The 16,156-nt window shown below is 64.2% G+C and overlaps 1 protein-coding gene across 1 annotated transcript in view; it reads left to right on the top strand.

Annotated features, from left to right (window-relative positions):
• Positions 1-1,619: 1,619 nt before the first annotated feature.
• Positions 1,620-16,156, top strand: part of PRR12 (proline rich 12) — a gene marked incomplete at its 3' end in the record, with an annotated part of 29,214 nt that continues 14,677 nt past the window's right edge. The window contains 3 exon segments of the mRNA XM_074167247.1: positions 1,620-1,705; positions 10,291-10,403; positions 13,518-13,679. Of these exon segments, the coding sequence (XP_074023348.1) occupies positions 1,620-1,705; positions 10,291-10,403; positions 13,518-13,679 (361 nt within the window).

Below are 16,156 nucleotides of genomic sequence, written 5' to 3' on the forward strand. Positions count from 1 at the left end.
TTCCAGTTCCCCCTCAGCGTCTCCCAGTTCTCTCCAGTTCCTCCCAGTTCCCCCAGTACCTCCCAGTTGCCCCTCGACACTGCGCCTGCCCCCCCTGGTTCTTCCCAGTTCCTCCCAGTACTTTCCAGTTCCCCCCAGTGTCTCCCAGTTCTCCCCAGTTCCTCCCAGTTCCCCCCAGTACCTCCCAGTTCCCCCTCGATGCTGCCCCTGCCACCCCTGGTTCTTCCAGTCACCTCCCAGTCCCCCCAGTACTTTCCAGTTCCCCCCCAGCGTCTCCCAGTTCTCCCCAGTTCCTCCCAGTTCCCCCTCAACACTGCCCCTGCCCCCCCCTGGTTCTTCCCAGTTCCTCCCAGTTCCCCCCAGTACTTTCCAGTTCCCCCCAGCGTCTCCCAGTTCTCCCCAGTTCCTCCCAGTTCCCCCTCGACGCCGCTCCTGGTTCTTCCCAGGAACCCGACTGGTTCTTCCCAGTCACTTCCCAGTTCCCCCCAGTACTTCCCAGTTCCCCCCAGTGCCTCCCAGTTCCCCCCAGTGCCTCCCAGTTCCCCACTAGTTCCTCCTCCCTCTCCCTCAGGACCCCCCCCAGATACTCCCAGTCCCCCCAGTTAATCCCAGTCACACCCCGTTCCTCCCCCCTCCCCTCCACTACCTCCCCAGTTCCCCACCAGTGCCTCCCAGTCCCCCCAGTGCCCTCCAGTAACCCCCAGTTACTCCCAGTTCCCCACCAGTATCTCCCCCCTCCCCCCCAGGATGCCCCCCAGTTAATCCCAGTACCCCCCAGTTACCCCCAGTTCCCTCCCAGTGCCTCCCAGTCCCCCCCAGTCCCCCCCCAGTTACTCCCGGTCCCCCAGGTTAATCCCAGTTCCCTCCCAGTTCCCCCCAGTTCCTCCCCCCTCCCCCCCAGTCCCCCCCAGTTACTCCAGTTCCCTCCCAGTTAATCCCAGTTCATTCCCAGTCTCCCCCAGTTCCCTCCCAGTTCCTCCCCCCTCCCCCCCAGTCCCCCCCCAGTTCCTTCCCAGTGCCCCCCAGTAACCCCCAGTTCCGGGGGGGGCAGGGGGGGGGCCCTGGGGAGGTCCCCGCTTCGGCCCCGCCCCCTTCCCCCCGCCCGTTTGACCACGCCCATTTCCCGCCGTCCATCACCAGCGTGGCCACGCCCCCCTTCGCCGCTTGACCACGCCCCTTTCACATCGCCCCCTCCCATACCTCGCCCCGCCCCTTTTGGGAGCCATAGCAACCGCTTGGCCACGCCCCTTTCCCCCGCCCCGCCCCCCGGCCGTTTGGCCACGCCTCCTTTGTGGGAGCCATAGCAACCGCCTGACCCCGCCCCTTTCCCCGCTCCCCGACGCTCTCCCCCCCACGCCTTAGCCCCGCCCCTTAGCCCCGCCCCCTTCCCCTTCTCCCGCCGCCCATTGGCTCCGCCCCCCTCCGCGCGGTGCATTGTGGGAGGAAGCGGCGGCGGCGCGGCCCCGCCAGCCAACATGGCGGCTCCGTGAGCGCCCCCCCCCCCCCCCGCCGCCGCCGCCGCCGCCCTCCCTCCTCCGCCCCTCCCCCCTTTCCCCCCCCACCCCAAATCCCCCGGTACAACGCGGGGGGCCCGACCCCCCCCCCTTCCCGCCGCCTCCATGGACAGGAACTACCCGGCCGCCGGTTTCGGGGACCCCTTGGCCGCCGGGCCCGGTTGGACCTACGAGCGCTCCGCCAAGGCCAGGTGTGGGCGCGGGGGGGGGGGAGCCACCGGGGGGTGGTGAGGTGGGGGAACCGGGATTTGGGGTGCTGGGGGGTCGTTATACCGGGGGGCTGGGGATCGCGGTGCTGGGGTGCCGTTTATACCGGGGGTTTGGGGGTGCTGGGTGCCCTTATAGCGGGGTTTGGGGTGCTGGGTGCCGTTATAGCGGGGTTTGGGGTGCTGGGTGCCGTTATAGCAGGGTTTGGGGTGATGAGACCCCGTTATAGCAGGGTTTGGGGTGCTGGGTGCCGTTATAGCGGGGTTTGGGGGTGCTGAGGGCCGTTATAGCGGGGGTTTGGGGTGCTGGGACCCCGTTATACCGGGGTTTTGGGGTGCTGGGACCCCGTTATAGCAGGGTTTAGGGGTGCTGGGTGCCGTTATAGCAGGGTTTGGGGTGATGGGACCCCGTTATAGCAGGGTTTTGGGGTGCTGGGTGCCGTTATAGCGGGGTTTGGGGGTGCTGGGAGCCCGTTATAGTGGGGTTTGGGGTTTGGGGTGCCATTGTAGCAGGGGTTTGGGGGGGCTGGTACGCTGTTATAGCAGGGTTTGGGGGTGCTGGGTGCCATTATAGCGGGGTTTGGGGGTGCTGAGGGCCGTTATAGCGGGGGTTTGGGGTGCTGGGAGCCCGTTATACCGGGGTTTTGGGGTGCTGGGACCCCATTATAGCGGGGTTTGTAGCATCAGGTGCCGTTATAGTGGGGGTTTGGGGAGGCTGGGACCCCGCTATAGCGGGGTTTGGGGGTGCTGGGTGCCCTTATAGCGGGGTTTGGGGGTGCTGGGACCCCGTTATAGCAGGGTTTGGGGGTGCTGGGTGCCGTTATAGCAGGGTTTGGGGGTGCTGGGTGCCGTTATAGCGGGGTTTGGGGGTGTTGGGACCCTGTTATAGCGGGGTTTGGGTGCTGGGACCCCATTATACCGGGGGTTTGAGGGTGCTGGGACCCCATTATAGCGGGGTTTGGGGGTGCTGGGTGCCATTATAGCGGGGTTTGGGGGTGCTGGGACCCCGTTATAGCGGGGTTTGGGGGTGCTGGGACCCCGTTATAGCAGGGTTTAGGGGTGCTGGGTGCCGTTATAGCGGGGTTTGGGGGTGCTGGGACCCCGTTATAGTGGGGTTTGGGGTGCCATTGTAGCAGGGGTTTGAGGGGGCCGGTACCCTGTTATAGCGCGGTTTGGGGGTGCTGGGTGCTGTTATACCGGGGGTTTGGGGTGCTGGGAGCCCGTTATAGTGGGGTTTGGGGTTTGGGGTGCCATTGTAGCAGGGGTTTGGGGGGGCTGGTACCCTGTTATAGCAGGGTTTGGGGGTGCTGGGTGCCATTATAGCGGGGTTTGGGGGGGCTGGGACCCTGTTATAGCAGGGTTTGGGGGTGCTGGGTGCTGTTATAGCGGGGTTTGTAGTGTCAGGTGCTGTTATAGTGGGGGTTTGGGGGGGCTGGGACCCCGTTATAGCAGAGTTTGGGGGTGCTGGGTGCCCTTATAGCGGGGTTTGGGCTGCTGGGTGCCATTATAGCAGGGTTTGGGGGGGCTGGTACCCCGTTATAGCGGGGTTTGGGGGTGCTGGGTGCCGTTATAGCGGGGTTTGGGGGGTGCTGAGGGCCATTATAGCGGGGGTTTGGGGTGCTGGGACCCCATTATAGCGGGGTTGTAGCATCAGGTGCTGTTATAGTGGGGGTTTGGGGGGCTGGGACCCCGTTATAGCAGGGTTTTGGGGTGCTGGGTGCCCTTATAGTGGAGTTTGGGGGTGCTGGGACCCCGTTATAGCAGGGTTTAGGGGTGCTGGGTGCCGTTTATAGCGGGGTTTGGGGGTGTTGGGACCCTGTTATAGCGGGGTTTGGGTGCTGGGACCCCATTATACCGGGGTTTGAGGGTGCTGGGACCCCATTATAGCGGGGTTTGGGGGTGCTGGGTGCCATTATAGCGGGTTTGGGGGTGCTGGGACCCCGTTATAGCGGGGTTTTGGGGGTGCTGGGACCCCGTTATAGCAGGGTTTAGGGGTGCTGGGTGCCGTTATAGCGGGGTTTGGGGGTGCTGGGACCCCGTTATAGTGGGGTTTGGGGTGCCATTGTAGCAGGGGTTTGAGGGGGCCGGTACCCTGTTATAGCGCGGTTTGGGGGTGCTGGGTGCTGTTATACCGGGGGTTTGGGGTGCTGGGAGCCCGTTATAGTGGGGTTTGGGGTTTGGGGTGCCATTGTAGCAGGGTTTGGGGGGGCTGGTACCCTGTTATAGCAGGGTTTGGGGGTGCTGGGTGCCATTATAGCGGGGTTTGGGGGGGCTGGGACCCTGTTATAGCAGGGTTTGGGGGTGCTGGGTGCTGTTATAGCGGGGTTTGTAGTGTCAGGTGCTGTTATAGTGGGGGTTTGGGGGGGCTGGGACCCCGTTATAGCAGAGTTTGGGGGTGCTGGGTGCCCTTATAGCGGGGTTTGGGCTGCTGGGTGCCATTATAGCAGGGTTTGGGGGGGCTGGTACCCCGTTATAGCGGGGTTTGGGGGTGCTGGGTGCTGTTATAGCGGGGTTTGTAGTGTCAGGTGCTGTTATAGTGGGGGTTTGGGGGGCTGGGACCCGTTATAGCAGGGTTTAGGGGTGCTGGGTGCCCTTATAGTGGAGTTTGGGGGTGCTGGGACCCCGTTATAGCAGGGTTTAGGGGTGCTGGGTGCCCTTATAGCGGGGTTTGGGGGTGCTGGGACCCCGTTATAGCAGGGTTTTGGGTGCTGGGTGCCCTTATAGAGGGGTTTGGGGGTGCTGGGACCCCGTTATAGTAGGATTTAGGGGTGCTGGGTGCCGTTATAGTGGCGTTTGGGGTGATGGATGCCATTATAGCGGGGTTTTGGGGTGCTGGGACCCCGTTATAGCAAGGTTTTGGGGTGCTGGGACCCCTTTATAGCAGGGTTTTGGGATGCTGGGTGCTGTTATAGTGGGGTTTGTAGTGTCAGGTGCCGTTATAGCGTGGTTTAGGGGTGCTGGGACCCCGTTATAGCAGGGTTTAGGGGTGCTGGGTGCCGTTACAGCGGGGTTTGGGGGTGCTGGGTGCCGTTATAGCAGGGTTGGGGGTGCTGAGGGCCGTTATAGCGGGGGTTTGGGGTGCTGGGTGCTGTTATAGCGGGGTTTGTAGTGTCAGGTGCCGTTATAGCGGAGTTTGGGGTGCTGGGACCCCGTTATAGCAGGGTTTAGGGGTGCTGGGTGCCCTTATAGCGGGGTTTTGGGGTGCTGGGTGCCGTTATAGCGGAGTTTGGGGGTGCTGGGACCCCGTTATAGCAGGGTTTAGGGGTGCTGAGTGCCCTTATAGCGGGGTTTTGGGGTGCTGGGTGCCGTTATAGCGGGGTTTGGGGGTGCTGGACCCCATTATAGCAGGGTTTAGGGGTGCTGGGTGCCCTTATAGTGGCGTTTGGGGTGATGGATGCCATTATAGCGGGGTTTGGGGGTGCTGGGACCCCTTTATAGCAGGGTTTTGGGGTGCTGGGTGCTGTTATAGCGGGGTTTGTAGTGTCAGGTGCCGTTATAGCAGGGTTTAGGGGTGCTGGGACCCCGTTATAGCGGGGTTTGTAGTGTCAGGTGCTGTTATAGTGGGGGTTTGGGGGTGCTGGGACCCCGTTATAGCAGGGTTTAGGGGTGCTGGGTGCCGTTATACCGGGGGGTTTGGGGGTGCTGGGACCCCATTATAGTGGGGTTTGGGGTTTGGGGTGCCATTGTAGCAGGGGTTTGGGGGGCTGGTACCCTGTTATAGCAGGGTTTGGGGGTGCTGGGTGCCATTATAGCGGGGTTTGGGGGTGCTGAGGTCCGTTATAGCGGGGTTTTGGGGTGCTGGGACCCCGTTATAGCGGGGTTTGTAGCGTCAGGTGCCATTATAGTGGGGGTTTGGGGGGGCTGGGACCCCGTTATAGCAGGGTTTAGGGGTGCTGGGTGCCGTTATAGCAGGGTTTGGGGTGATGGGACCCCGTTATAGCAGGGTTTAGGGGTGCTGGGTGCCGTTATACCGGGGGTTTGGGGGTGCTGGGACCCCGTTATAGCGGGGTTTGGGGTTTGGGGTGCCATTGTAGCAGGGGTTTGGGGGGGCTGGTACCCCGTTATAGCAGGGTTTGGGGGTGCTGGGTGCCATTATAGCGGGGGTTTGGGGGTGCTGAGGGCCGTTATAGCGGGGGTTTGGGGTGCTGGGAACCCTTATAGCGGGGTTTTGGGGTGCTGGGTGCTGTTATAGCGGGGTTTGTAGCGTCAGGTGCCGTTATAGTGGGGGTTTGGGGAGGCTGGGACCCCATTATAGCAGAGTTTGGGGGTGCTGGGTGCCCTTATAGCGGGGTTTTGGGGTGCTGGGTGCCGTTATAGCAGGGTTTGGGGGTGCTGGGACCCCGTTATAGCAGGGTTTAGGGGTGCTGGGTGCCCTTATAGTGGCGTTTGGGGTGATGGATGCCATTATAGCGGGGTTTTGGGGTGCTGGGACCCCGTTATAGCGGGGTTTGGGGGTGCTGGGACCCCGTTATAGCAGGGTTTTGGGGTGCTGGGTGCTGTTATAGCGGGGTTTGTAGTGTCAGGTGCCGTTATAGCAGGGTTTAGGGGTGCTGGGACCCCGTTATAGCAGGGTTTAGGGGTGCTGGGTGCCGTTATAGCGGGGTTTGGGGGTGCTAGGACCCCGTTATAGCGGGGTTTGGGGGTGCTGGGACCCCGTTATAGCAGGGTTTGGGGGTGCTGGGTGCCGTTATAGCAGGGTTTGGGGTGCTGGGACCCCGTTATAGCAGGGTTTGGGGGTGCTGGGTGCCGTTATAGCGGGGTTTGGGGGTGCTGGGACCCTGTTATAGCGGGGTTTGGGTGCTGGGACCCCGTTATAGCGGGGTTTGAGGGTGCTGGGACCCCGTTATAGCGGGGTTTGGGGGTGCTGGGTGCCATTATAGCGGGGTTTGGGGGTGCTGGGACCCCGTTATAGTGGGGTTTGGGGTGCCATTGTAGCAGGGGTTTGAGGGGGCCGGTACCCTGTTATAGCGCGGTTTGGGGGTGCTGGGTGCTGTTATACCGGGGGTTTGGGGTGCTGGGAGCCCGTTATAGTGGGGTTTGGGGTTTGGGGTGCCATTGTAGCAGGGGTTTGGGGGGGCTGGTACCCTGTTATAGCAGGGTTTGGGGGTGCTGGGTGCCATTATAGCGGGGTTTGGGGGGGCTGGGACCCTGTTATAGCAGGGTTTGGGGGTGCTGGGTGCTGTTATAGCGGGGTTTGTAGTGTCAGGTGCTGTTATAGTGGGGGTTTGGGGGGGCTGGGACCCCGTTATAGCAGAGTTTGGGGGTGCTGGGTGCCCTTATAGCGGGGTTTGGGCTGCTGGGTGCCATTATAGCAGGGTTTGGGGGGGCTGGTACCCCGTTATAGCGGGGTTTGGGGGTGCTGGGTGCCGTTATAGCGGGGTTTGGGGGTGCTGGGTGCCGTTATAGCGGGGTTTGGGGGTGCTGAGGGCCATTATAGCGGGGGTTTGGGGTGCTGGGACCCCATTATAGCGGGGTTTGTAGCATCAGGTGCTGTTATAGTGGGGGTTTGGGGGGCTGGGACCCCGTTATAGCAGGGTTTTGGGGTGCTGGGTGCCCTTATAGTGGAGTTTGGGGGTGCTGGGACCCCGTTATAGCAGGGTTTAGGGGTGCTGGGTGCCCTTATAGCGGGGTTTGGGGGTGCTGGGACCCCGTTATAGCAGGGTTTTGGGGTGCTGGGTGCCCTTATAGCGGGGTTTGGGGGTGCTGGGACCCCGTTATAGTAGGATTTAGGGGTGCTGGGTGCCGTTATAGCGGGGTTTGGGGGTGCTGGGACCCCGTTATAGTAGGATTTAGGGGTGCTGGGTGCCGTTATAGTGGCGTTTGGGGTGATGGATGCCATTATAGCGGGGTTTTGGGGTGCTGGGACCCCGTTATAGCAGGGTTTTGGGATGCTGGGTGCTGTTATAGTGGGGTTTGTAGTGTCAGGTGCCGTTATAGCGTGGTTTGGGGGTGCTGGGTGCCGTTATAGCGTGGTTTGGGGGGGCTGGGTGCCGTTATAGCGGGGTTTGGGGGTGCTGGGTGCCGTTATAGCAGGGTTTGGGGGTGCTGGGACCCCGTTATAGCGGGGTTTGGGGGGGCTGGGTGCTGTTATAGCGGGGAGACTGGGGGAACTGGGAGTAACTGGGGGATATTGGGGGTACTGGGAGTAGTTGGGGGGGTACTGGGGGGGAGGGGGGAGGCACTGGGGTCACTGGGAGGGAACTGGGGGATATTGGGGGGAACTGGGAGTAGCTGGGGGAGGTACTGGGGTGGAACTGGGGGGTACTGGGAGGGAACTGGGGGGGACTGGGAGTAGTTGGGGAGGTACTGGGGTGGAACTGGGGGGGAGGGGGAGGTACTGGGAGGGAACTGGGGGGGACTGGGAGTAGTTGGGGAGGTACTGGGGAGGAACTGGGGGGTACTGGGGGGGACTGGGAGTAGTTGGGGGGGAGGGGGAGGTACTGGGGAGGAACTGGGGGGTACTGGGAGGGAACTGGGGGGGACTGGGAGTAGTTGGAGGGGTACTGGGGGCGAGGGGGGGGTACTGGGGAGGAACTGTGGGGTACTGGGGGGGTACTGGGAGGGAACTGGGGGGGAGGGGGAGGTACTGGGAGGGAACTGGGGGGTACTGGGAGTAGTTGGGGGGGTACTGGGAATAGTTGGAGGGGTACTGGGGGCGAGGGGGGGGTACTGGGGAGGAACTGTGGGGTACTGGGGGGGTACTGGGAGGGAACTGGGGGGGACTGGGAGTAGTTGGGGGGGTACTGGGGGGGAGGGGGAGGTACTGGGGAGTACTGGGAGGGATCTGGGGGGGAGGGGAAGGTACTGGGAGGGAACTGGGGGGGGACTGGGAGTAGTTGGGGGGATACTGGGTGGGAGGGGAGAGGTACTGGGGAGGAACTGGGGTACTGGGGTGCTGGTTTTTGGGGTGCAGGGTCCCCGGGGTGCTGGTTTTTGGGGTCCCCAGGGTGTGGGGTTTTGGGGTGCAGGGTCCCCGGGGTGCTGGTTTGTGGGATCCCCAGGGTGTGGGGTTTTGGGGTGCAGGGTCCCCGGGGTGCTGGTTTGTGGGATCCCCAGGGTGTGGGGTTTTGGGGTGCAGGGTCCCCAGGGTGCTGGTTTTTGGGGTGCAGGGTCCTTGGGTGCTGGTTTTTGGGGTCCCCAGGGTGCTGGTTTTTGGGGTGCAGGGTCTCTGGGGTGCTGGTTTTTGGGGTCCCCAGGGTGCTGGTTTTTGGGGTGCAGGGTCCCCAGGGTGCTGGTTCGTGGGGTCCCCAGGGTGTGGGGTTTTGGGGTGCAGGGTCCCCAGGGTGCTGGTTTTTGGGGTGCAGGGTCCCTGGGGTGCTAGTTCAGGGGGTCCCCAGGGTGTGGGGTTTTGGGGTGCTGGGTCCCTGGGTGCTGTTTTTTGGGGTCCCCAGGGCGCTGGTTTTTGGGGTCCCTGGTCCCTGGGGTGCTGGTTTTTGGGGTCCCCGGGGTGCTGGTTTTTGGGGTGCAGGGTCCCCAGGGTGCTGGTTTTTGGGGTGCAGGGTCCTTGGGTGCTGGTTTTTGGGGTCCCCAGGGTGCTGGTTTTTGGGGTGCAGGGTCTCTGGGGTGCTGGTTTTTGGGGTCCCCAGGGTGCTGGGTTTTGGGGTGCAGGATCCCCGGGGTGCTGGTTTTTGGGGTGCAGGGTCCTTGGGTGCTGGTTCATGGGGTCCCCGGGGTGTGGGGTTTTGGGGTCCCCGGTCCCTGGGTGCTGTTTTTTGGGATCCCCAGGGTGCTGGTTTTTTGGGGTGCAGGGTCTCTGGGTGCTGGTTTTTGGGGTCCCTAGGGAGCTGGTTTTTGGGGTCCCCAGGGTGCTGGTTTTTGGGGTCCCTAGGGAGCTGGTTTTTGGGGTCCCCAGGGTGCTGGTTTTTGGGGTCCCCAGGGTGTGGGGTTTTGGGGTGCAGGGTCCCCAGAGTGCTGGTTTTTGGGGTGCAGGGTCCTTGGGTGCTGGTTTTTGGGGTCTCCAGGGTGCTGGGTTTTGGGGTGCAGGGTCCCCAGGGTGCTGGTTTTTGGGGTCCCCAGGGTGCTGGTTTTTGGGGTCCCTGGTCCCTGGGTGCTGGTTTTTGGGGTCCCCAGGGTGCTGGTTTTTGGGGTGCAGGGTCTCTGGCTGCTGGTTTTTGGGGTCCCCAGGGTGCTGGGTTTTGGGGTGCAGGATCCCCGGGGTGCTGGTTTTTGGGGTGCAGGGTCCCTGGGTGCTGTTTTTTGGGGTCCCCAGGGTGCTGGTTTTTGGGGTGCAGGGGGAGTTGAGCGTGGAAGGATGGGGTTGAGTGTGCGAGCGGGGGGGTCAGTCGTGCAAGGGAGGGTTGAGCGTGCAAGGAGTTGCTTAATTGTGCAAGAGAGGCGTTAATTGCGCGGGGGGTTAATCGTGCAAAGGGGGGTTGAGCGTGCAAGGGAGGGGTTAATCGTGTAAGGGGGGGTTGATGGTGCAAGGGGGGTGTTGAGCGTGCGAGGGAGGGGTGTTGATCGTGCGACGGGGGGGTTAATCGTGCGAGGGAGGGGTGTTGATCGTGCGACGGGGGGGTTAATCGTGCGAGGGGGGGTGTTGCTGACCCCCGGCCGGTGTGTCCCCCCCCCAGCCTGGTGTACGGGGGCTCTCGTGCGTCGCACCCCGACCCTGACCTGTTGCACCGTCAGCCCTACGGCGCCCCCCACCCGCTGCAGGGCTATGCTGCCAACCACCACCCCGCAGGTACCGTCACCCCAACACCCCGTCACCCCAACACCCTGTCACCCCGTCACCCCAACCCCCCGTCACCCTGTCACCCTGACCCCCCAACACCCCGACAGCCTGTCACCCCGTCACCCTGACCCCCTGACACCCTGTCACCCCAACCCCCCGTCACCCTGTCACCCTGACCCCCCAACACCCTGTCACCCCGACAACCTGTCACCCCGTCACCCTGACCCCCCGACACCCTGTCACCCCAACACCCCGTCACCCCAACCCCCCAACACCCTGACACCCCATCACCCCGACCCCTCAACACCTCATCACCCCAACCCCCCGTCACCCTGTCACCCTGACCCCCCAACACCTTGTCACCGCATCACCCCATCACCCCGACACCCTGTCACCCCATCACCCCATCACCCCAAGCCCCTGTCACCCCATCACTGCGACCCCCCCGATACCCCGTCACCCCAACATTGTGACCCCCTGACACCCTGTCAGGGCAAACCCTCAACACCCCGGCTGCCTGACACACTGTCACTCCATCACCCCAACACCATGACCCACCCATCATCTTGTCACCGTGCCCCCCCAACACTCTGTCACCGTGTCACCTTGTCAGCCCAACACCATATCACCCTGTCACCATGACCCCCCCGACACTCTGTCACCCTGTCACTGCAAATCCCTAACACCGTCACCCTGTCACCCCCGACTCCTTGACGCTCTGTCACCGCAACAGCGTGACCCCCCGACACTGTGTTACCCTGACACCGTGTCATCCTGTCACCCTGACCCCCCGTCACCCCAACACCATGACTCCCCAATGGCCTATCACCCCAACACTATGACCCCCCGTCACCCTATTATCATTGTCACCGTGACTGCTTGTCACCCTAACATTGTGTCCCTGTGAGCCTATGTCACCGCGACCTTCTGTCATCTTGTCACCCGATCGTCATTGTGCTCTTGTCACCCTGGTCCCCTGCCCCCCCATCACCCTGTCACCCCATCGTTGTTGTCACCCTGTCACTGTGACCCCCTGTCGCTGCAACCCCCCATCACCCTGACACCTTGTCACCCTATCACCGCAACCCCACGCTACCGTGTCACCTTGTCAACCCTGTCACTGTGTCACCCCATCACCGCGTCACCCCGACTCTCCATCATCCTGTCACTGTGATCCCTTGTCACCCCATCATCATTGTCACTGTGACTCTTTGTCACCTCATCGCCCCAACGCTGTGTCACCTTGACCCCATGCCACCGCGACCCCCTGTCGCTTTGTCACCCCATCGTCATCGTTCCTTTGTCACCCTGACTGCCTGTCCCCTCATCACTGCTTCGCTGTTGGGGTGTCCTCAGGGTGTTCTCACAGTGTCCCCAACGTGTCCGGCTGTCCCCACGGTGTCCCCATGATGTCCCCAATGTGTCGGGGTGTCCCTGCGATGTACCCAACCCCTCGAGGTGTCTCCACGATGTCCTCAACGTGTCGGGGTGTCCCTGCGGTGTCCCCAACCCGTTGAGGTGTCCCCAACCTGTGTCCTTGCGGTGTCCCCAACCCATCCTGGTGTCCCCAACCTGTTGGGGTGTCCCCAATCCCTCGGGGTGTCCCCAAACCGTGTCCCCATGGTGTCCCCAAACTTTCCTTTGGGGGGGACACATCCACGGTGTCCCCCCGGTCTGTTCCCAGTGTCCCCGCGGTGTCCCTATTGTGTCGGGGTGTCCCCAACCTGTGTCCCCAACCCCTCGAGGTGTCCCTGGGGTGTCCCTGCGGTGTCTCCAACTTCTCGGGGTGTCCCCAACCCATGTCCCCAACCCGTGGAGGTGTCCCCAACCCCTCAGGGTGTCCCCAACCCATATCCTCGCGGTGTCCCCAACCCCTTGAGATGTCCCCGCGGTGTCCCCAACCCCTCGGTGTTGTCCCCCGCGGTGTCCCCAACCCATGGGGATGTCTCCAACCCCTCGGAGTGTCCCTGAGGTGTCTCCCGCGGTGTCCCCAACCCCTCGGTGTTGTCCCCCGCGGTGTCCCCAACCTGTGGGGGTGTTCCCAATCCCTTGGAGTGTCCTCGGTGTTGTCCCCCGTGGTGTCCCCAACCCCTCGGTGTTGTCCCCCGCGGTGTCCCCAACCTGTGGGGGTGTCCCCAACCCATGGGGGTGTCCTCAGTGTTGTCCCCCGTGGTGTCCCCAACCCCTTGGTGTTGTCCCCTGCCATGTCCCCAACCCGTGGGGGTGTCCCCAACCTGTGGGGGTGTCCTCGGTGTTGTCCCCCGCGGTGTCCCCAACCCCTCGGTGGTGTCCCCAACCCGTGGGGGTCTTCCCAACCCGTGGGGGTGTCCTCGGTGTTGTCCCCCGCGGTGTCCCCAACCCCTCGGTGTTGTCCCCCACGGTGTCCCCAACCCGTGGGGGTGTCTCCAACCCCTTGGAGTGTCCTCGGTGGTGTCCCCTGTGGTGTCCCCAACCCCTTGAGGCATCCCCGCGGTGTCCCCAACCCGTGGGGGTGTTCCTGGGGTGTCCCCTGTGGTGTCCCCAACCCCTCGGTGTTGTCCCCCGCGGTGTCCCCAACCCGTGGGGGTGTCCCCAACCCCTTGGAGTGTCCTTGGTGTTGTCCCCCGCGGTGTCCCCAACCCCTCGGTGTTGTCCCCCGCCATGTCCCCAACCCGTGGGGGTGTCCCCCGCGGTGTCCCCAACCCCTCGGTGGTGTCCCCAACCCGTGGGGGTGTTCCCAACCCATGGGGGTGTCCTCGGTGTTGTCCCCCGTGGTGTCCCCAACCCCTCGGTGTTGTCCCCCGCCATGTCCCCAACCCGTGGGGGTGTCCCCAACCCGTGGGGGTGTTCCCAACCCATGGGGGTGTCCTCGGTGTTGTCCCCTGCGGTGTCCCCAACCCCTCGATGTTGTCCCCCGCGGTGTCCCCAACCCGTGGGGGTGTCCCCAACCCCTTGGAGTGTCCTCGGTGTTGTCCCCCGCGGTGTCCCCAACCCCTCGGTGGTGTCCCCAACCCGTGGGGGTCTTCCCAACCCGTGGGGGCGTCCTCGGTGTTGTCCCCCGCGGTGTCCCCAACCCCTCGGTGTTGTCCCCCGCGGTGTCCCCAACCCGTGGGGGTTGTCCCCAACTTGTGGGGGTGTCCCCAGGGCTGTCGGGGCTCTTCGAGACGGGGCTGCACCACGCGGGGGGGGGCGCCCCCGACGCCTCCGTCATGAACCTCATCTCGGCCCTGGAATCCCGGGCGCCGCAGCCGGGACCCTCCGCCTCCTCCCTGCTCTCCCAGTTCCGCACCCCCTCCTGGCAAACTGGTGAGACTGGGAGGGGGGGGGCCACCAGGGGCGGGGGGGGCGGGGGGGTGTGTCTCGTTCTGCCCCGGGGGGGGTCCCATTCTGCCCCAAGGGGGGGCTTCTCTTACCCCAGAAGGGTCCTATCCTGCCCCGGGGGGGGGGGGGGTGTCCTGTGGTGGCTGGGGGGGGCCCATCCTGCCCCGGGGGGGGGGGGACGGGGGATGGGTGACCTGCCCCTGGGGGGGGTCACCACCTGCCCCAGGGGTCCCATCCTGCCCCAAAGGGGGGCTTTTCCTGCCCTGGGGGGTCCCCACCTGCCCTATGGTCCCCCCCACTCACCCCAGGGGTCCCCCCACTCACCCCAGGGTCCCCCCACTTGCCCCAGGGTCCCCCCACTTGCCCCAGGGGGGGTCCCCCACCTACCCCAGGGTCCCCCCACTTGCCCCAGGGGTTCTCTTACTTGCCCCAAGGAGGTTTTACTTGCCCCGGGGAGTCCCTTCTTGCCCCAGGGTCCCCCCACTTGCCCCAGGGTCCCCCCACTTGCCCCAGGGGGGTCCCCCACCTACCCCAGGGTCCCCCCACTTGCCCCAGGGAGTTCCTACTTGCCCCAGGGGGGTCCCCCACCTACCCCAGGGTCCCCCCACTTGCCCCAGGGGTCTCCCCACTTTCCCCAGGGAGTTCCTACTTACCCCAGAAGGGTCCCCCCACTTGCCCCAAGGAGCTTCTAATTGCCCCAGGGTCCCCCCACTTGCCCCAGGGAGTTCCTACTTGCCCCAGGGGGGTCCCCCGCCTACCCCAGGGTCCCCCCACTTGCCCCAGGGGTTCTCTTACTTGCCCCAAGGAGGTTTTACTTGCCCCAGGGTCCCCCCACTTGCCCCAGGGTCCCCCCACTTGCCCCAGGAGGGTCCCCCACCTACCCCAGGGTCCCTCCACTTGCCCCAGGGAGTTTCTACTTGCCCCAGGGAGTCCCTCCACTTGCCCCAGGGTCCCCTCACTTGCCCTAGGAGTTCTCTCACTTGCCCCCAAGGAGGTTTTACTTGCCCCGGGGAGTCCCTTCTTGCCCCAGGGTCCCCCCCACTTGCCCCAGGGAGTTCCTACTTGCCCCAGGTGGGTCCCCCACCTACCCCAGGGTCGTTCCACTTGCCCCAGGGAGTTCCTACTTGCCCCAGGTGGGTCCCTTCACTTGCCCCAGGGGGGTCCCCCACCTACCCCAGGGTCCTCCCACTTGCCCCAGGGGTCTCCCCACTTTCCCCAGGGAGTTCCTACTTACCCCAGAAGGGTCCCCCCACTTGCCCCAAGGAGCTTCTAATTGCCCCAGGGTCCCCCCACTTGCCCCAGGGAGTTCCTACTTGCCCACGGGGGTCCCCCACCTACCCCAGGGTCCCCCCACTTGCCCCAGGGATTCTCCCACTTGCCCCAAGGAGGTTTTACTTGCCCCAGGGAGTCCCTACCTGTCCCAGGGGGGTCCCCCCAATTGCCCCAGGGAGTTCCTACTTGCCCCAGGGGGGTCCCCCGCCTACCCCAGGGTCCCCCCACTTGCCCCAGGGAGTTCCTACTTGCCCCAAGGAGGTTTTACTTGCCCCAGGGGAGTCCCCACTTGCCCCAGGGGGGTCCCCCACTTGCCCCAGGGTCTCCCCCACTTGCCCCAGGGTCCCCCCACTTGCCCCAGGGGGGTCCCCCACCTACCCCAGGGTCCTTCCACTTGCCCCAGGGAGTTCCTACTTGCCCCAAGGAGGTTTTACTTGCCCCGGGGAGTCCCCACTTGCCCCAGGGTCCCCTCACTTGCCCTAGGAGTTCTCCCACTTGCCCCAAGCAGGTTTTACTTGCCCCAGGGTCCCCCCCACTTGCCCCAGGGTCCCCCCCACTTGCCCCAGGGAGTTCCTACTTGCCCCAGGGAGTTCCTACTTGCCCCGGGGGGGTCCCTCCACTTGCCCCAGGGTCCCCTCACTTGCCCTAGGAGTTCTCTCACTTGCCCCCAAGGAGGTTTTACTTGCCCCGGGGAGTCCCTTCTTGCCCCAGGGTCCCCCCCACTTGCCCCAGGGGGGTCCCCCACCTACCCCAGGGTCGTTCCACTTGCCCCAGGGAGTTCCTACTTGCCCCAGGGGGGTCCCCCGCCTACCCCAGGGTCCCCTCGCTTGCCCCAGGAGTTCTCCCACTTGCCCCAAGCAGGTTTTACTTGCCCCAGGGTCTCCCCCACTTGCCCCAGGGTCTCCCCCACTTGCCCCAGGGTCCCCCCACTTGCCCCAGGGAGTCCCTCCACTTGCCCCAGGGTCCCCTCACTTCCCTCACTTGCCCTAGGAGTTCTCCCACTTGCCCCAAGGAGGTTTTACTTGCCCCAGGGTCCCCCCCACTTGCCCCAGGGTCCCCCCCACTTGCCCCAGGAGTTCTCCCACTTGCCCCAAGCAGGTTTTACTTGCCCCAGGGTCTCCCCCACTTTGCCCCAGGGTGCCCCCACTTGCCCAGGGGGGTCCCCCACCTACCCAGAGTCCCCCCACTTG

Source organism: Numenius arquata, unplaced genomic scaffold, assembly GCF_964106895.1.
Source record: "Numenius arquata unplaced genomic scaffold, bNumArq3.hap1.1 HAP1_SCAFFOLD_1160, whole genome shotgun sequence".
Classification (NCBI taxonomy): Eukaryota; Metazoa; Chordata; class Aves; order Charadriiformes; family Scolopacidae; genus Numenius; species Numenius arquata.